The sequence below is a fragment of the Rhinatrema bivittatum genome, chromosome 6 (assembly GCF_901001135.1).
Source record: "Rhinatrema bivittatum chromosome 6, aRhiBiv1.1, whole genome shotgun sequence".
Lineage (NCBI taxonomy): Eukaryota > Metazoa > Chordata > Amphibia > Gymnophiona > Rhinatrematidae > Rhinatrema > Rhinatrema bivittatum.
Genome location: NC_042620.1, coordinates 31,161,053 through 31,182,834, shown reverse-complemented (window position 1 = coordinate 31,182,834; position 21,782 = coordinate 31,161,053). Strand labels below are relative to the sequence as shown.

The 21,782-nt window shown below is 45.8% G+C and overlaps 1 protein-coding gene across 1 annotated transcript in view; it reads left to right on the top strand.

Annotated features, from left to right (window-relative positions):
* Positions 1–21,782, top strand: part of HSPBAP1 (HSPB1 associated protein 1) — a 150,552-nt gene that overhangs the window by 36,271 nt on the left and 92,499 nt on the right. The window contains exon 2 of the mRNA XM_029605215.1: positions 11,252–11,437. Coding sequence (XP_029461075.1) covers positions 11,252–11,437 — 186 coding nt within the window. The remainder of the gene's footprint in view (positions 1–11,251; positions 11,438–21,782) is intronic.

Here is a 21,782-nt window from a genome sequence, read left to right as displayed (position 1 = left end):
GTTAAACATTTCAATTACCTACCGGCAATAAGTGAGATCTCCCAGCACTGCAGGTATATTTTTCTGCTCTACCTAGCAAGATATATGTAATCAACCTATAGGACATAATTATGAGTTTTCGTGGGTAGCGTTTACAGCAGCCAAAACATTGCTATAGCCACAGCAGCCAAGAAAAGGGTTGCACTTAGAGAGGACATTTTTCAAAGCTGGAGGGGAGGAGTAGCCTAGTGATTACAGCAATGGCCTACAAACCAGGAAAGCCAGGTTTCATACCCCACCGCTGCTCCTTGTGACCTTTGGCAAGTCACTTCACCTTCTGCTTCCTCAGGTACAAACATAGGGCCTGATTCATCAAGGCATTTTCTCATAGACACAGAATGGGAGAAAAGCCTTAGTGAATCAGGCCACTGGATTATAAACACTCTGGGGATAGGGAAATAACCCACAGTGCCTGAATGTAATCCACTTTGAAGTGCCGAAAAGCGGAATATAAATCAAATCAAATCCAAATAAATGGATGCACATAACTAGCAATTTATGCGGGTAACTTGGTTGAACGAAAATTGCCCCCCCCCCCCTTTCAGTGTGGCTAAAAGCACACGTGAGATCCACAGTGCACATCATGCTGTTAGCCACATTTAGGGGAGTCCTTCCCAGGGGTGTTCTGTCATTCTGCCTGGGGGCTAATCTCACCGGGATCTACACTGGGCACTACCTGAGGGGTTTGTCACCTGTATGCACACAGGACTACCTCGGGGGCTTACCCAGTGTAAACACACGCATAATTACTGGGATTATACCTGGGGGCTTGAACACAGGAGCCTATTCTCCACACAAATAGTCACACGCATACTCTGACTCAGTACATCACGGTTCCAGGTATTTTTGGTAGGTTTAGTTGAGCAATAAGAGGATAGAACAGAGATTAAATAAAATCAGAAGAGTTATATAAAGCTTACATTTTTCAAGGGATCAGTCTTCTTTATCACATCTGAAAGCGATCTTTCTCCTCTAGCTTTTATTACTCAGTTCTTATTCACTAAAAAACTGGCAATTTGCATGGGATAGGAGCAATGTTCCCTTCCCTCGCTGCATACTCTTATCAGTTCCAAGAACAGCTGTGAGTGTTCAGCAAATCCTCCTCCTCCTCCTCTCAGACTAAGCTAATTCTCCCCTGTTCATAAGCATTTTTTAGCATTTCATAGTGCAAAACAGTAAATACGAGTTCCTGTAGAGGTTGGCCTGTGGCCTTCAAACTAGACTGTGTCTAGATGAGAACTTGGAATCCATTACAGTCTAACCTCTAAATACATCCTCAGCCAGAGTAGTCAGAAGTGATTCCGTTACAGTCAGGTGGGAGAAGAGAACCCATGTTGACTTGCATTGTCGGTTGTACACACGTTATTTTCCATTGATAAACTACCTGCATGAAAGGCAGGGGCAAATGTCTGCAGGTGCTCTGTACCCAGGGCAAGCTTCGAAGTGAGAACACACACATTTTCTTTTTCTCTTTGAAAACTGGTGCAAAGGTTGCAGGTAAAAAGTCTGAGGGCTTTCTTCCAATATGGACAGTTTGAATATTGGCCCCAAAAATCCTAAATCATCTTGCTAACAGAGCCTTTAAATTTTTCAGAGAAGAGGATAGAGGGGATAAACATGAATATATAACTAGGATAATGCAGAAGGGCAGCTTTTTCAATTTTTTTTCTACTCAAGGGATGAATGAGATCACATGACTAGAGCTAAAAAAATGTTAAAATGCTGTGTGGGAGTCAAAGCAGAATGTGGGGGCTTTGCTCTGGGTACTATCTATATCAATCCTACCTCTACAATCCTTGATAAAACTTCAAAATGGCCCAAAATGTGTATCGATCCTGCCTCTGCAATCCTTGATAAAACTTCAAAATGGCCCAAAATGTGTATCGATCCTGCCTCTACAATCCTTGATAAAACTTCAAAATGGCCCAAAATGTGTATCGATCCTGCCTCTACAATCCTTGATAAAACTTCAAAATGGCCCAAAATGTGTATCGATCCTGCCTCTGCAATCCTTGATAAAACTTCAAAATGGCCCAAAATGTGTATCGATCCTGCCTCTACAATCCTTGATAAAACTTCAAAATGGCCAGAGGACAGGTGTTTAAGTTTGTGGAAAAGGTTCCACAGATTTTCCTCTAGTTGAAGAACTTCTTCCAAAACAGCTGTCTGCAGGTTTCTGGAGTGAGTTCTGCTCTTGCTAGGATGGAGGTCTTGCCTTCCGGATTAGTGGTTTGAAAGGAATCTTGACCACTCCCTGTAAGTAGATTCCCCAGATAGGTAGTCCACCTGTCCTCTGGCCGACCTGCCAGTCGAGCTGTGTATTCAAAGTTTTTCAGGAAACCATCGGGGTCTTCTCCTGGGGTCATCTTAAGTAATGTTGGTGACAAAGGAGGTGGATTGGTTCCTGTGCTTTCTGGGTTAGCACTGTGTGCTGCTGCATCACCTGTTCTTGCAGTGACTGCTGCCGGTCAATTTGGGTTTGTAGGGTGCTCTGTAGTTGCTGCTGCCCTGTAGCGAGGATCTTGATCACTTGTTTGATCTTCCCTGCTTTCTCAGCTGCCTCCAAAGTAGGTATCTCTCTATGGGAAGGAGAGGGGAGGAAAAAAATTTAAAAACCTACTGGCATGTCCGGCCCTTACTTACTTCTTGAACCCTGGCTGCACAGGCAGGGCCATTCCCCTTGGCCTGTTCTAACTTGGGCTGGGTAAATGGAACTGTGAGGCCCCAGGGAAAAAGATTCTGTTTTGTTTTGTTTTTGTGCTACTGCTGTGGATTTCTGCCTGTGCTTCCCGCTTAGGCCAGAAGGTCCCACTGCTGCCACCAGATGTGGTTAACTTGGGCAATAGTGACTTGGGAAACAGCCAGGAAAATAGGAGGCAGACACTTTGTTTATAGTGAAAGCAAAAACAGAAAGCAAATGCAGCTCACCTTGCAGTTCTGATAGCACTCAAAGATCAAACATAACATGTCTTCTCATAGGATGGCTTCCTTTCTGCTCCCCGGGGCCTGCCTAACCCTTCTGGGCCCTGACTCAATATAGTATGGTGAAGGGAGCCTCCCTTCACTGAGAATCCCTTGAAGGGCTGATCCTTAAAGAGGACTGGGCTAGATAGTTGCGGCTGGTCCCTTGAAGTAGAGAAATGCAGGGCCTATAATGATGGTTCCTATTGCTGACTGCAAATTACATTATTATAGGCCCCACATTTCTCCTGAGATATACATATCAATCATCTGACCCTGTTACTTGAAATGGAAGTGTAAAGTTTTGTATTTCCTGTTCATCTCGAATATCCTTATCTGCAACTTTACACACAATACCGAATTGGTTAGAATCGAAATAAACTGTTGTTGCTCTTGGTGTATGTAGAATTGCGCCAGATAAATTACACAGTTACGAGGCTTTTCACCAAGCAGCTTACAGTCCAAGTCTAAGCAGTACATGCAGAGGTATCTAGGATTCTGTTTGACCATTGGTTATGTTTATTAGAATGAGGTTATATATATATATTTTTTTTTTTAAATTATAGTGTTTTTATTGTGATGCAATAAAACAATACAAATTTACCAAATAGTGAGTGGTACAATTACTGCATACACCGAATAACCAGGCAAGAATGAGGTTATATTTTTATAACCCACCTTGGACAGTTTAGAAAAGACAGGCTAAATACTGAAAACAAAGTCTCAACTTTCTTAAGCTTATCCTCATCCTCCAACAAAGGCAAACTGTACTGTCATAAAGCCCAAGGTTATCCTTTATAGTATCTGCTGGAAACTCTTTTTGAGCCCAGTCAGTAGAACATTCTTTACTAGGGTTACAAAGTTCCTTGGGGCCCACAAACAGGCCTGGTTTTCAGGATATCTGCAATGAATATCATTCAGATTTATTTGTGTACATTTGATCCAAGAATCCGGTTAGTTTGCGTACTTTGGATATCCTGAAAACCAGACCTGAATGCAGCTCTCAAGGACCAGTTCAGCATACCTGTGTTCTATACTAGAAGTTCCCAACCCTGTTTTTGGACATATACCTAACTGGTTGGGTTTTCAACATATCTGTAATGATTTTTGTACACTGGGTCCCCAATGTATACAAACTTGTCTGATATTTATTCATTGTGAATATCCAGAAAACCAGTCTGCAGAGGTGTACCTCCAGGACAGAATTGGGAAGCACTGTATCCTGTGGAGTTGGAGAGACTGATTTCTTTTTTTTTTTAACAGAGGGAGGACAGATCATGGTATTATGCTGCATAGACATGTGATATATTGGAGAACAGCATGCCCAGTGTGAGCAGCCGGAGGCAGCTTGTGCTCCTCAGCAACTGATTGTGGTTAAATACTTGCCTTCTTTCTATACGATCCCCAGGTCGTATGGTGAGAGAAAAAAAATGCAATCGCAGGCCAAGAAAATATGGCAAAACGATACAGGAATAGTCCCAAATGTATTGGGTGCTGCTGGCCTGATTAAACAGAACTTCCAGACGCGTCTAGACGCGTTGCCTGTGCGCGTAACACCATAAGAACCCCAGGAGGAGGCTCTGTTTGGCTCAGTGCAGGTATCGCATTAGCAGTGAGTTTGAAAGACTGAGATCATGCTCGACATTCTCTGCCTTACGAGCAAGGTTCATTCCTGTCAAAGTATGCGCAAAATCAACTCATTTGGATACCTTCCCCTCTCCCCCCCCGAGCTGAAACATTGATGTGTTCTGTGATAGCTGGTGAATGGATGCACAGTGCCAAAGCACTGGCTGTGGGGGTACTTGGACATTTCTCTGGATTCAGCGGAAGGTGTTTCAGCAGTGGGTTTTGGACCGATGCCAGTAATCGTCTCTCTTTACTGGAGATCACCGCAGTGCTGTCAGACTGGCAGATGAATGTGGGAGTGAAAAAAAAAAGGTTGGGCAAGTTATCCACTCTGGTCTCTTGCCAACTGAGCAAGCCGACTCAGATTTTTCACCACACTCATATGTGCAGGCACCATACAGGGGGATAAAATCCGGAAAAGAAAAAAACATTTGCGTATGGAACAGTTCATCCGTCTCTCCCAGTGATGTGCTTGTCATGGTGGGAGGCTAAGTGCTGGTTATCACGCGGTCCATATTTTGATTCCTTGGGTTCCGCAGTTCACGCTTCTGATTCTGCTGGAATCATCTCTGCAGGATTTCTGCCTCTGCCCTCTGCATGCCGCTTCGGTGTCTCCTCCTCCTTAATAACGTCCCGAGCCAGGTGCCTCGGTCTCTGCCAAGATCTCTGCTTTTTGCAAATGTTGTTCACAGCACTTGGTATCCTGGCTGTCATTCCGTCATCTCTTGTGTGGCATTTATTTTTCTTGTGGCCGCAACGAAAATCTTACAGCGGTAGAAATGGAGGGTATTTTTGCCTTGTTCTGCATGTCAGGAGTCAGGCTGGCAGACAGGTTTGCCGCTGTGAATAGCGACAGCGGGGGGGGGGGGGGGGGGAGGGCCTTCCCTCTTCCATTATTGGGCACCACACAAAACATTACGGGCAGAATACCAGATTTCAGCTCTTTTGTTCCCCAGTGATTTCCTGTCTTCCGCTTCAGAGCTCAGAAAAGTGCTCCCCACAGCCATCAGAAAAAGGAAAAATTGGAAGTCGTATAAACATTTAGTAGCCATTTAATTCTGCCGACGGAAATGCTGTACTGTTTGAAATTTATAAGAGGTTACGGCGAGGACCCTGTAAGCTGTTACGAGCTGTGCCCGTGCTCATCCGATGGCAGCTGGAGGGAGCCACGTTGCTCCTTCACTCTTTTCTCTCAAGACGTCTCTGTGGGGAAGTTATTGTAAAACTGCTGGGTCTATCCAAGCTTGCCAGCGCTTCAGCACTGACAGTTCCAGTGGTGCATATAAATCTCTCAGCAACCGAGTGCTAAATTGAAATCTGTGATTCACGTTGCCTTTTGAGCAGGAATAGCTTTTGTTAGGAAAAAAAATATTATTAAACATGTGTCCTGCAGTTTGCTTTTTTTCACTTTCTTCCTCCTGAGATATGCACTCCACTTTTCATCTACCAGCCTTCCATCACTTCTCATCACCAGCAGATATGCTTATTTATTTATTTATTTATTTATTCATTTAGATGTTTTATGTATAGTTGTTCCAAGTGTTGAGAACGGGTTGTTTTAGTGTGCCCATGGGCCTCAGCCCGACCCAGACCTTCAGGGCCGAGCCGAGGGTTGATGATGGCTCCGCATGGCTGACGGTCTGACCCTCTGCCAGGCCGGCAAGCTCCCAAGGCCAACATCCGAGGATGTTGGAAGTTGAATGGTCCTCTGACCATTCCGAGCCCTTTCGGACCTGCTGCGAGCAGCATGGAGCAGCAGGCCTGGCCTGAGGTTGAGGGCAGACTGACCTTGACACAAAGACAAGACTATGGAGATTGATGCAACGGCATCACATGGCACGAAGACTTGGGTTGAAGACATGACACCAGGATCGATGCAACGGCATCGCAGATGAAGACATGACACCAGGGCTGATGCGAAGACATCACGGACCAGTGGTCGATGCGACAGCATCCCGGACCAGGGTCGATGCAACGACATCAGAGACATGACGCTGAAGTGCAGACATAACGAGGAACTTGGAATCCAGACAAGACGAGAAGTAGGGAAGGCAGACATTGGCACTGTCTCTCAGGGTGCCCTACTCAGGCCACCCGCGGGACTGAGTCGCGGACCACAAGGAGAACGGGACAGCGCAGGAAAGATCCAGGACATGATGGCTCGAGAGCGCAGGACACTAGTCCACCTGCAGGCCACTCCAACCCGGGAAAGACATCGTCCGAGGGAGTCCGGCCCACAGGACCAGAAGGCTCAGGAGCGTTGAAGACGAGATGAAGGAATGAATATCCAGGAAGGCAGGAACACCAGGGCGTAGAAGATCATCACGAGACACCAGGACACCTGGACAAGGACCTCAGGCACGAAGACTTGACATGATACAAACGGATGAGACGAGGAGCTCCACGAAGACTAGAAGACCTTACAAAGGCTCTGGCAGGCAAGAGCCTCCAGAGCGAAGTCACCTCGATGCAAGGCGAAGAAAAGACTGACGGAGCAGCCCTTTATAGGGCTGAAGCAGGAAACAGTCACAGAGGTGGGGCCAGGACACTTCCTGTGTCTGGCCCTTTAAGTGTTGCAAGAAGACGCAGCCGCGCGCCTAGGAGAGCAGGAGGGAGCTGTGCAGGACCGCAGACAGCGGCCTGCACCGTCGTCATTACATGCAGACGCCGGCAGAGCCTGAGGAGCAGACCCTGACGTCGGCAGCGGCTCCAGCCGCTGCGGGGAGCCCCGGGGGTGGCTCCAGCCGCCGGGCCAGCCCGGGGATGCGGCCTTAGCGCCGCGAAAATGGGAGGCAGCGTTGGGGGCAGTCCCAGCCCCGAAGAAGAAGGCCGCGGCTCGGGCCGCAGGGTAGCCAACACTCCAGGGCGGCCTCTGGGCCCCGTGGGAAGGCCGACGATGGCGTCCTGCCGCGTCGGCTGAAGACAGCATGGGGTGAGTGAGCCTACTCATGGGGGAACCCGCGGGCAGGATCGTTCATAACAGTAAGTGAGAATCACTAGATCAATACTGCCATTTCTGATCTGTCTACATAGATATCTGCTAATGTTTTGCAACAGCTATTAATTTAATGAGAAACTACAAAAAATTGGTGTTGGATTACCTTTAAGGTCAATTTGCAAACGGACCTAACCAGTTAAATGAGGACTTAGCCTGCTGGAGCAAAGTCTTTGAAAATTGACCTGGCTGAGCAGCTAAATTTAGCTGCTCAAGTTCTGGATGGACTTGGAGGTGGGGTTAGGGAGAAAGCTAGGCAGCAACACTCATTTTCACTGCTAACTGCCTAACTTGGTGGGCCGCTCTCCCTCTCAACATAAAATGAAACAGCTAGGAAGGGTAGCGCAAGGTGGCACCATGGCTACCTGAGTAGGTTCTGGGCTCTCTGAATCCTTTCCCTGTGCTTTTTAATGGTGCGAGAACGAAGGGAGAAGGCTAGAATCTTTTCCTTCTGAAGCCTCTACTCTTGTGACTCAGAAGATGCTACAATCCTTCTTTGGGACTCATCACAGAACGATGGAGGAGCCTCCAGTCATTTCTTCAGGCCAGGGAAGCACTAGAGCAACCTGGCCAAATCTTCCCTAATTTTCATCCTCCACCACATCTGAAGCTTAGCCCGAGTTCACTGTTGACCTCCATGCATGTTTGATGATGTTGGCGGCCCGATCGTGAAGATGGGAGCTGACAATGCAGGAGCACTTGGAGCTAGGTATGGGGAGTGGTGGGTCAGATGGGAACTGCTCTGAGGGGTAGAAACTTGCCAAGGAAATTCCAGAGTAGTTTCTTCATTTGTCTACAGCAGTGGTTCTCAACCTTTTTTATGCCGGGACACACCTGACAGATGGTTCTCACATGCGTGACACACTGAACACGTGACCGTCATGGGGCTAAATGTAAACAAACATTCTGCCTTCCACTGGAACCCCCCTCGACCCCCAACAATGGGTGCAGAGCCGAACTAGGACATTCCTCATTCAGTTTACCATACAAAAAAAGATATTTCTGGTGACATCTCAATACCAGCAACATATACACTCTCTCCTACCAGGGGCAATAGCCCTCCTTATGAAAAAACAGTAATTTACCACCAATGCATGTTCTATTGAGAAAACACAACAAATAATATTGATACAAATGCCTACATGCTAATAAAATACTTCACATCGGTCACACACATAGAATCAATCTTCACCAAGTACAGAAAGATCACAAATTACAAATATGGAAACAGAAACTGGAATGGAAACCCAAAAAAGCCACTCTGCATTCTGTGCAAAACAGAAATATAGCACCTAACAGACTTCCATGATCTGCAAGAATGTACACAAACTAATGTTACACCTGCATTATGGAACTCAAATAGTAACAAGCCTACCTATGAAAAGACAGCACTGCAAAAATTACACCAGGCCCTAAACACCTATTAGGTAAACAGAACAAGCCAAGCTGCTATAGATCCCTACACAGAAACTACAAGCTCGCAGAACACCCTTAGCTGGGTCACACACGCAGAACACAGACAGACCCTCACCAAATACAGAATAAAGTAACCATAAAACTAATGTTTTTGCATTGTTTTACTGCATAAAGAGTTTGGCTACTTGTTGTTTCCAGTTCAGTTTTTGTCTCCACGTTTCTATTTATACATTCCCCGAGAAATATAAAACAATTCTAAAACTAGAATATAATAAATGTTTCAAACAACTGATAAGTGGAACATCCAATCATTAAAAATTTTCAAAATTATTAAAAATTCTCCAAACACTAATAAAATATTTCTAACAGCAGATACATCACATAATACCTAATAATTAAAATGGCAGTCAATCAAGAAAGATAACCTTAAAAAGCCACCTTTACTTACCTTCTCCAGTAACTCTCCTACTCCTTTCCCTTGTAGGCCAATAGCACATACCAGAAGCAGCAAGGGCTGCTGAAGTTCTGACTCAGGCTCTTCTTCCTTAGGTCCCATGGCTTGTCTATCTCACACCCACACACACAAACACACCAGTCAGCTGCCTGACCAATCTCTCTTTTTCTCTCTCTCTCTCTCTCACACACACACACTCACACACACGTCACCTGCCTGACCAATCTTTCACAGACACAGACACACACACACCAGTTACCTGCTTGACCAATCTTTCACAGACACACACACACACACAGCAGTCACCTGCCTGACCAATCTCTCTCACACACACCAGTCATCTGCCTGACCAATCTCTCTCTCACACACACACACACACACACACACCAGTCATCTGCCTGACCAATCTCTCACACACACACACACACCAGTCACCTGCCTGACCAATCTCTCTCTCTCTCTCTCTCACACACACCGGTCACCTGCCTGACCAATCTGTCTGCCACTCTCACACACACATACACCAGTCACGTCCTGACCAATCTCTCTCTTGTCTTTCATGCACTTCATTTTTTTGGGTGGATGGGAGGCCTTTCGTTTTTTGGCCATTTTGGGTCTTTTTTTTTTTTTTTTTAATTGTATGATTCATTTTTTTTTTCTCATGAATGAAAACAAATCGAACAATCCATGAATCGAAATTTATGGGGAGATAAACCTCCCAAAAAATGAATGAAAACTAAAACACATTTTTTTTTCTTCTGCACATCCCTAATAATCATTTGATTAAAAATGGTTTTGATGAGAATAGTGTGGCAATAGATGTGTTCCCTCAAATGGCCGAGATTGTCATTATTGTATCAAATATTAAGGAACAACTTCTATACTATGAGATGGTTCTAAATCCCTCAAAATTTAAGCAAGTTTACAACCAGTGTAGGGGAAAAAAAAATCCTCTTATTTCAGATTGCTACTCTACGGGCCGGTTCAGTGCCTCAGCAGTAATGCTGTGCAGAAGACCCAGGTTTATTTTGCTTGCCAGGCCATTCAGGGCTGAGAATGTTGCAGAAGCAGTGTTTACAGCCCCTTAGGAGAGGAGTCTCTGGCATTGCTCAATGGTGACCCCTGCTGGCTACATTTACTGTGCATGTGTAGGAGGATCCAAAGGGGGGGGGGGCACAGTTTATGGCCCCTGGTCAAAAAATTGACACTGCAATGATTGGGCCAGGGAAGGTGATAAAAGTAGGGGGAAATAAGCGAGATATTTGTGAAGGAATGGTCATGGTAACAGATCCCAGCCCTCGGTCTGATTGAGCCGGAAGCCAAAAAGAGCAGAAAGAAACTGCAGGGGCCAAACCTACAATTTAGAAAATAAATCTGATCTGTCATAAAAATTTGGGAGAAGAAAAGATTTACGTAAACAGCCTGAAATCAGATTTAAATTGTATAGAGGCACTTTCGCTCTCAGTTTATGTTTTATTTTTGGAAGCTGCAAATCAAGTACCAGAACAGTACACGAAGAAATGCTGTGGGTGAAACTGACTCAGATAATGTGGGGGATTAAGGAGGAAGTGCATTTTTCTTTGTTCTTAAACAAGCAAGTGTTCAAAGCTTGACTAATAAGAACACCACCAAGAAAAAGCTTTTGACTACAATGCATTTGCGTTGCACCTCTGGGAGAAACATTGCAAGCATACATTTTCCGAATCTCCATTTCTGATGCCAGAATGTTTGTCTAAGTACAGCTGCCTGTTTCTCTCTAGGTAAAAATGCCAAACCATTTACTCCTCAAGAAGCCAAAGAGATTGTGATGTCCCTGAAGCAGCCTGCGGTCTTCTGTGACATGGTTTTTGATTGGCCAGCACGGCAGTGGACTGTTAACAGTCTTTCTGGTATACTGAATGGGAAATCAATACGGTTCAGGATCGGTAAGAAGAGCTGTCACAAAGGTATGGCCTTTGCTGATATTTTCCCCAATTCTCATTGCACCCTTACTCTTCTACCCCGTGTGCACATCACAGTGGCAAAAAGCATCTAAGGTTCTGAACTAGTAGAGTTTTCTCAAAAGTAAAACCCTCCAGTGCCCCCAGCAGCTAGCTGGAGCACCTCCCCTATATTCCTTTTCCAGCAATGATTCTGGAGATGTTTAAAGTGTTGCTGTTTTGATAAAGAGGATAATTAGTGAGTCTGTTTTTGAGGCAAGCCATAATTTTGATCAAAATGTTTTTATCGCACTAATTGTGATCTTACTTTGTTTTTTGTATTGACACCCATCTGCTCAGATATTTCCTCTGCAGCCTTTCACCGAGAGGTCTGAAGCAGATAACCATGGCACACCAGATTGCAAACCTTGGAGAAGGCAGAAGTAGTTTTAGTTTAGAAAAGGCTTCTGTAAGCATTGCAGAAATGCTGTGTTGGTAGAAAAGCAGTTCCCTGGGAACTCTTGTGGTGCCGTACACGAGGTAGGCAGCACCGGATTCCTCTGCTGTGTACTGCCAAGTCCAATTCCTTGACCTTCACAGACTCTGCAGCGAGAAGAAGGATAGCAGTTACCCAGTCTGCTGCACAGGAAAAATATAAAATAGCATGGATGTCATTTGTAAGGTTATGCAGAAGATTGTGCAACATCATTTTTGAGACTGGAAGAAAGAAATTGACAACATTAGTGCGGCAATGGACTAATGAGATAGTGCTCTACAGGAGCAACATCGAATGAAAGGATACAGTTAATAAAAGTATGTTATTTCTGAGCTTCACCTGGTGACATTGCAGCTCTAGTGTTGTCTTTCATGCACTTCGTTTCCATGAGCAATCCTACCAGTGTTGATGTATTAATACCAATAAGTCATTTTTTCTTTTCCTTTTGTGAATGCCCTATTAGAAGTGGCTGGGTCTGCAGTGGTAGTAAATAAACCACAGCAAGACAGCGTAGGCACCTACAGTGCAGTCTTTCCGTTGCTACCTGACTTTGAACTGAAGGAACCATGCTACTTTTCTTCTGGAGCAGATCTTTGCAGTATCTGTGTTCATACTTAATTTTGTTCTAGCCCTCATCTACTAAGTGCAGACGTTCTGCTACAGGTATTTCAAGATACAGTACCAGACGTTGGGGCTGGAAAAATCCCAGACAACAGGTCACCTTATCATATAAAATTTGGCATTTCTTTCCTAAATTTCCGAAAAGCAAAATAAAAACCCCATTAAAAACTAAAAAAAGAGCAAAATAAGGTAAAAAGTCAAACAAAAGGAGAAGAGGAGTAGCCTTGTGGTTATAGCAGCAGATTGCAAACCAGGGAAGCCAGGGTTCACATCCCAGTGTTGCTCTTTGTGATCTTGGGCAAGTCATTCCATCCTCCACTGTGTCAGAGCACTTAACACCTGAAAAACAGCATTTATCATACAATATACACCTATTGTGGTAATATTTTCCTTTTTAAAAAAATGCATGTGTTTAAATGAGCTGCTTTGCATGATTAAATTTTCCAAATGCATGCAAAGCTGCTTATTCATACCTAATTTCATGCAAATAAAATAATGCAAGCCGTGTTAGTTTCTGAAATGTTAGCTACTTTTCTCGGTGGCATTGGGACGCTAACGTGCATCCCAGGGCCTCTGTGCTGAAATGTAAATGGCTATACCAGTACCCCTCCGATCTTATCATTATTCCCCTTCTCCCTCCCTCTTCTCTTCCTTTCTCGTGCTCCCTGTGGAGTGCCCTCTCTGTTTCCAAGCAGCTTGCCTGTATTCATGACTTCTATCTCTCATACTCTTCATCTCCTTTCCTTAACTGAGACCTGACTTTCCCTGAGGACTCTTCCCCAGTTCCTGCTCTCTATCATGAAGGTTATCTTTTCTCCCATACACTTCAAATACTAGGTCATGGTAGAAGTGTTGAACTGCTGCTCTCCCCTTCGTGTAGGTTTCAACCTCTTCTTCTATCCCAATCCCACTCTTTTTCTTCCTTTGACTCCATCCACCTATCAACCCTTTGATAAATCCCATTTCTCCTTTCTTAAAGACTTTGATTCCTGGCTTTCCTTCTTCCTTGATCCATCTTCCCTTTTTCTTATTCTTGGCAACTTTAACCTCTATGTTGATGGACCCTCTGACTCTCTTGCCTAAAGCTCCTTTCCTTAACCTCCTCATTTGATCTCCAATTCTGCTTTACGTCTCCTACTCACAAGCATGTCTTCTGCGTTGACCTAGTCCTTTTCTCCAACTGCTGTCTATCAGACTTCTCTACCTCTGTTCTTCCTATCTTAGACCATCATCTGATAACTTTCACATTAAACCGCCCTTCCCCCTACAACCTTGTCCAGTCACAGAAGAACATAAGAAATTGCCATACTGGGTCAGATCGAGGGTCCATCAAGCCCAGCATCCTGTTTCCGACAGTGGCCAATCCAGGCCACAAGTACCTGGCAATTACCCAAAAACTGAGTCTATTCCATGTTACCGTTGCTAGTAATAGCAGTGGCTATTTTCTAAGTCAACTTAATTAATAGCAGGTAATGAACTTCTCCTCCAAGAAGTTATCCAAACCTTTTTAAACCCAGCTATACTAACTGCACTAACCACATCCCTTGGCAACAAATTCCAGAGTTTAATTGTGCGTTGAGTGAAAAAGAATTTTCTCCAATTAGTTTTAAATGTGATACTTGTTAACTTCATAGCGTGCCCCCTAGTCCTTCTATTATCCGAAAGAGTAAATAACCGATTCACATCTACCCATTCTTTCTCTCATGATTTTAAAGACCTCTATCATTTCCCCTCTCAGCTGTCTCTTCTCCAAGTTGAATAGCCCTAACCTCTTTAATTTTTCCTCATAGGGGAGCTGTTCCATCCTCCTTATCATTAGGTCGCCCTTCTCTGTACTTCTCCATTGCAACTATATCTTTTTTGAGATGTGGTGACCAGAACTGTACACAATATTCAAGGTGCGGTCTCACCATGGAGCGATACAGAGCATTATGACATTTTCCGTTTTATTCACCATTCCCTTCCTAATAATTCCTCACATTCTGTTTGCTTTTTTGACTGCCGCAGCACACTGAGCCGACGATTTTAAAGTATTATCCACTATGACCCCTAGATCTCTTTCCTAGGTGGTAGCTCCTAATATGGAACCTAACATTGTGTAACTACAGCAAGGGTTATTTTTCCCTATATGCATCACCTTGCACTTATCCACATTAAATTTCATCTGCCATTTGAACGCCCAATCTTCCAGTCTCACAAGGTCTTCCTGCAATTTATCACAATCTGCTTGTGATTTAACTACTCTGAATAATTTTGTATCATCCACAAATTTGATTATCTCACTCGTCGTATTCCTTTCCAGATCATTTATAAATATATTGAAAAGTATGGATCCTAGTACAGTTCCCTGAGGTACTCCATTGTATACCGTTTTCCACTGAGAAAATTGCCCATTTAATCCTACTCTCTGTTTCCTGTCTTTTAACCAGTTTGTAATCCACGAAAGGACATCGCCACCTACCCCATGACGATTTACTTTTCCTAGAAGCCTCTCATGAGGAACTTTATCAAATGCCTTCTGAAAATCCAAATACACCACATCTACCAGTTCACCGTTATCTACATGTTTATTAACCCCTTCATAAATTACATTCAGGTACTATAGGTGCTTCTGAACCAAGTCACCTCTCCCTCCTTCTCCTCTATTTCTTTCCTCTGCCCTTCCCCTGACCTCTGCCACTCTGTCCTCCTTTTCTACAGTCACAGTGAAGGAAACTGCCCATCTTCTCTCCTCCACTAGAACTCACTACTTGTTCATCTGACCACACTCCCACCCAGTTCTGCAGCTCTGCCTCCTCAGCAGTCATCCCCCATCTCTCACTCCACAGTCTATCACTTCTACTGTTACTGTTCCTGCTGCCCTCAAACATGTTGTGATCACACCACTCCTCAAAAAACCCTCACCGGAACCCTATCTGTCCGTTCAACTATCATCTCATCCAGAAACGGACTGAGTCATGTTGGCGATTAGGGCAGCCTAATAATTCAGCATCCACCTTTTAATTCGGTGCCTCCCAACGTTTTTGTCCCAGGCTGGATACAACTGTTTGGTTTCTCCCTCTGCACGTGGTGAAAGATTGTCAGTGTAGTGGCAGCGTGTGGGGGGAGGCTGGTGGGGGTTCATCGTTATATTGGTTGGCACCCTGGGCCGTGGTCCCATCTCCCTCCTCCCTTTTCCTTCCACTCGACTTGATCAAGTTGTTCCTGATTGTCCTGCCAGACCAGTCTGTACAAGTGGTATTATCGTCCATCCAGCAGGTGGAGGCAGAGACCAAAAGCTTATCATTGAGCCCCTTCTCCATATAAGGGTCCACTGCTGCCTCAGTTCCTCAGTATGGTCTCTGCCTCAGCAGATATGCATCAGATGGTGCTGGAGCTGCAGCTACATGGAACAGAGAGGAGTGGCTCCAGGGCAACGGCCTTCCCTGAGGTCGCTTTCCCTAGAATACTCTGGGATGAGAGTCCTCCTAAGGGCTGATTTTCCCTTCCTCAGGATAACCAGGTGTTTTGTGGTCTCTGGTTTCCTGAGGTCCTTAGAGGTAGCCATTCATTGAAAAAGGAGGGCTATACTGAGACACCCGCACTCCTCTCCTGGGAGAACCTAAGCTAAAGAGTTTGAGTTTCATTACCAAAGAGCAAGCACTGGAGGAGAATTCCCAGTGGCTTTCACCTTGGTGGGTTCGGCAGCAGTTGCCGAGGAGGCCTGACAAGGTACTGATTTCCCTGGTGGAGCAGGGCAACAGGTCAAATAAGGCTCTGGTTTCCCTGTTCAGACAGGAGCCGAAGAGAGAGAGAGGAAAACACCGCAGGTAGGTCATAAGTCTCTGCTGGCCTGAGTAGCAGAATCAGGGCTTGTGAATCCAACTTGGATGTCCTACATGGTAGCAAAGCTCCAGCCCTCAACCACCGTTGTAAAATAGCAGGCGGGCAACACAAGAGCACAGTAGGAACATGCCTTGCTGTTATTGGGAGTATAGTAGAACTGATTTTGAGGTACCATAGTCAGGACTGGATGAGCTCCCCTGTTCTCCTTTGGGAGAGAGCTGTGCCTTGCTTTGACAGGCACAGTCAGTTAACCCGCAAGCCAGCCTCAGGTAATCAGGAGAGTATATGACTAAGTGGTTAAGATAAATGACTAGTAAGCAGGAAAACCAAGGCTCTAAGCCGGTTTGTTGCACTGTAATTCCTTCTATCATTGTGCACATTTTTGGAGGTCCTGGGTTCAGATCCCAGCAATATATGCCTCCACATATCGTAGCAAAATGCAGTCATAGTTTTCCTTACAGAAGAAGATAGGATTATTTTTTGTGGCTGTAGAGCTGAAAAAAACCCCTTGGTTGGTCACAGCAGCAAGGCCAATTAGGAGGTTCAGAATAGATGAACAGCAATCCTAATGGCCAAGTTTGCAGCTGGGTGAAGGTGCACTTTCTTACCGTGAACTCAGGCATTTATACGTGAAGAAATCTTATTCAATTATGACTCTAAAAAATCATTTTATCAAAAGATTTTTTTCTTTCAAAAAATACTTCATAATTAGATCTGCAAGGTTTTTACATCAATTCAAGGCTTGCATCAAAAATTAGCTCAAAGAAAACTGAGCTTTTGAGTCAGCTTGAAATTTCTAAAAAGTACTGCCTAAATGAACCTAGAAACATATCAGTTCAAAGCTTGCATCAAAAATAGCTCAAAAAAAGTACATAGCTTGTAAGATGACTTAAGATTGAAACGCTTTTCTATTAAACATTCTAAGCCACTCCAAACATTTCGACCTGGCTACTGTTTTGCCTGAAACGGCTGCATCAGGGAGTTAACTTCCAAACAACTTAATGTAAATATAACAATGTTGAAATGTCATTGTGATCCTTGATTTTCTGTTTCTCAAATATAATCCATTTTTACAAAAAATTAAAAAAAAATCAACATGTAATTGCTTTATTAAATATAAACTCACCAAACTTGATGGTGTATCACTCGTAAAATAAATGTTCCCTGTACGTACCGGATCAGTCCAGACTCCTGGGTTCATTCATCCGTGCCAGCAGGCGGAGGCAAAGTAAAACTAACACTGCTTTATATATCCTGATGCCCCCCCCGCAGCTCCTCAGTATTTCTCTGTCTCCAGCAGTGGAGGTCTGATGCTTGAACCCTGCAGTTTGGTCCAGTGTTTTTTTTTTTTTTTTTGGATTCTTTGATTCTAGGTTGAGCCTTCCTCCCAGGGGGTCAGGGTTGCTCATGAGGAGCCCCTACCCTGTTTGGTTGAGGCGGGGGGTGGGGGGGGTGCCTGGCGGAGGGGGTCAGCATTCCCCCTCTTTTGCTCCCAGAGCCTGGCTTGTCCTAGGGTGGATCGCTGCTTGGCTCGGTTTCAGGTCAGGGTATGCAGGGGGCCTCGCAGGGAGGTACTGTGCCCGCGCAGGCACCACAGGGGGATCCCACCGGGCCAGGGATAACACTGGCTGGTATTTGGGTAGCGGACCCGGATGTGGTGGATGATGACCCAGGTGGTGACTTGGATTCGGGGCCTGCAGCAGAGGGGGATGACCCCAAGATCCTCAGGTTTTTCCGCAGAGACAAACTAGCGCCCCTCCTTCCTCAGGTCCTGGATGAGCTGGGGCTCCAGTCGCCGCCTGACAACACTTGTAAGGACGGTGCAGATCCAGTCTTACAGGGCACGAGGCGTCCCTCCGCCAGGTTCCCATACCATGAATCCGCTAAGACGTTGGTGGAGCAGGAATGGAATACTCCATACGCGGGTTTGAGAGTCGGTAGGGCTATGGCTAAGCTTTATGCTTTACCGGAACAAACCCTAGAGTTGTTTTCCCTCGCCCTGGTTTCGGGGGCGGGGGCTCTTAAGGACGTTCAGGATCGCAAGCTAGAGATTCAGCTCAAACGGATTTTTGAGGTCTCGGCTCTGAGTCGTTGCGCAGCTATTTGTTCCAACCTCATGCAGAGGGAATGCTTACGCTGGGTGCAGCAATCCCAGGAGGAGCAGACACTTACTGATGTGCAAGCAGCTCAGTCAGACCAGTTGGAATCGACGATCATGTTTGTAGCAGATGCGTTGTTTGATGTTGTCCGGACTTCCTCCCATATTATGGGGGCTGCGGTGTCAGCACGATGCTTCTTATGGCTTCGTAACTGGTCTGTGGATGTTTCTTCTAAGTCTCAATTGGCATCTTTACCTTTTAAGGGTCGTCTCCTGTTTGGGGAGGACTTGGATCAGATTGTGAAGCAGTAGGGAGACACTAAGGTGCTTCGCTTGCCAGAAGACAGGCTTCGGGGTAGACGCAGTTTTCCCACTCGGCTGCATTTTTGGGACACTCGCAGGTTTTGTCCACCATGCCCCGCGGGGGCGGCGGCACAGAAGTCTTTCTCGCCCAGAGGTCAATCCTTGGGGCAGCCCATTCGAGGGGGCTGTAGACCCTTCAGGACCTCCAGCAATGCCGTTGCCTCCGGATCCAAATCTGCTCAGTGAAAGGAGGCCGGCCCACCACCATTCCTTTTGTAGGAAGTCGGTTAGCCTGGTTTTATGGGGAGTGGGCCAAGATCACACAGGATCAGTGGGTACTCGGTGTGATAAGAGATGGTTACACCTTAAAATTTGCTCGGCCCATCCGCAACCTGTTCCTAATCTCCCCCTGCGGCTCGCTGCAGAAGCAGAGGGAGGTACGGGAGACTTTGCGCAGGTTACAGCGCTTGGGGGCCGAGGTGCCGGTGCCTCCGGAGGAACTTCGAATGGGGCAGTATTTGATTTACTTTGTAGTCCCAAAGAAGGAGGGAAATTTTCGCCCCATTCTCGATTTGAAACGAGTGAATGTGGCGTTGAGGGTTTCACTTTTTCGGATGGAAACGTTACGCTCGGTTATAGCAGCGGTGCACACTCAGGAGTTCCTGGCGTCCCTAGATCTGACGGAAGCATATCTTCACATCCCTATTTCTCTGGACCATCAACACTACCTGAGGTTTATGGTGTTGGGGCAGCACTTCCAGTTTCAGGCGCTCCCGTTCGGATTGACCACGGCGCCTTGGGTCTTTACCAAGATCAGGGGGTCCTCTTTCATCTCTATCTGGACGATTGGCTCATTCGGGTGAAGTCGGAAGCCAGTTGCCATACAGTGGTACAGACGGTACTTCGGACCTTGCGATCATTAGGCTGGGTGGTGAATTTGGCAAAGAGCCACCTGGTACCGTCACAGACTCTGCAGTATCTGGGAGCGTTCTTCGACATCAACAAAGGCAGAGTCTTTCTGACGAACAAGAGGATCCGCAAGCTACAATCGCAGATTCGGCGATTGGCGCAGTTGAGAGTCCCCAGAGCTTGGGATGTGTTACAGGTCCTCAGTTCCATGACTTCCACCTTGGAGCTGGTGCTGTGGGCTTTTGCTCATATGCGTCCCCTTCAGAGAGCGCTTCTGGCCCAGTGGAGTCCGGTGTCGGCGAAGTATCATCAGCCCATTTGTCTTCCTTCGGAGACCAAGGACAGTCTGTCATGGTGGCTACACACTCCCAACCTCCTGCGAGGGGTTTCCTTGGAAATTCCAGATTGGGTGATCCTGACCACGGATGCAAGTCTCTCTGGTTGGGGAACAGTTTGTCAGTCAAGCGCCCCAAAGGTGCTGGTCGAATGTAGAGGTGTCTTGGTCTATCAATCGGTTGGAGGCCAGGGCTTTGCTTGCCTTTCATCCTTTACTCCAAGGACGGTCGGTGTGAGTTCTCTCCAACAATGCGACAACTGTAGCCTACATAAACAGACAAGGAGGCACCAAGAGCCATGGACTGTCGCTAGAAATTCAGGACTTAATCCGGTGGGCAGAACAGCATTTGGTCCAAATCTAGGCGTCTCATATTGCCGGAGTCAAGAATGTACAAGCCGATTATCTCAGTCGCACGCTCCTGGATCTGGGAGAATGGGAGTTGTCGGATGCGGCGATGCACCTCATTCGCGAGAAGTGGGGCTGTACGCGGGTCGAACTGATGGCGACATGTCACAATGCAAAGGCTCCTCGATTTTTCATCAGACGCAGAGACTATGGCGCTGAGGGCGTAGATGCTGTGGTCATTCCTGGCCACGCGGAGCTCTGCTCTATGTGTTCCCTCCTTAGCCTGTAGTGGGCAAGATCCTGCGCTGAATAGAGAGGCACCCAGGGGAGGTGGTGCTAGTGGCTCCGGAGTGGCCATGCCATCCTTGGTTTGCAGATCTGTTAAATCTAGTGGTCGAGGGTCCCTTATGACTCAGTCATCTCCCCAGTCTACTACATCAGGGTCCTGTATTTTCGGATCAGGCAGATCACTTTTGTCTAGCAGCATGGCTTTTGAGAGGAGGCGTTTAAGGTCGAAAGGATATCCTGGCTCTTTAGCCAAGCTTTTCCAGAACTTTGATTATTTTTTACCTCCAGCTATCAAGATTTTCTCACCATCGCAATCCCTTCTGCAGATCACATTTATCTTAGACAATTACGCCTTATTTTATGATTTGGTTTCTCAAAGAGACTATACAATTTTCTCAATGTTATTTTTCGAACCTGTTTTCCATGTTTTCCAAGTTCTATAACCTTGTTATATGTACCGCCTCTTGGCGTAATTTTTATGTTTCAATGTAAACCGATGTGATCTGTATTTTAATACAGGAACACCGGTATATAAAAATCTAAAAATAAATAAATAAATAAAATAAATATCCGGAACCAGTGATTACTACCCTCCTTCAATCTAAGCGGAAGTCCATTTTGGTAGCATACATCCAAGTCTGGAAGGTTTTTGAGTCCTGGTGTGTGGCGAAGGGGATTCAGGCTTTGCGCGCTTCCGTGCCATTGAGTTTTCTTTCTTACAGACGGTTTGGTCAAGGGCCTTGCTTTCAACTCTCTTAGAGTTCATGTGGCAGCATTGACATCTTTGTGGGAAAACCTGGATGGCTATCGCTTGTCTTCTCATCCGGATGTGGTCCGTTTTATTCAAGGGGTCAAGAATCTGCGTCCGCTGGTGAGGAGAATTTGTCCTCCTTAGAACCTCAGCCTGGTTCTTCGAGGTCTATGTGAGGCTCCCTTTGAACCCATACATAGGGCGACGCTGAAGGATGTGACTTTGAAGGTTGTTTTCTTTGTAGCCATTTGCTCTGCAAGACGAATTTCAGAGTTACAGGCTTTGTCATGATGTGATCCTTTTCTGAAGATATCTGACGGGGGGGGGGGGGGGGTCTTTACAGACAGTTCCATCCTTTCTCCCGAAAGTGGTATCTTTGTTTCATGTTAATCAGTCAGT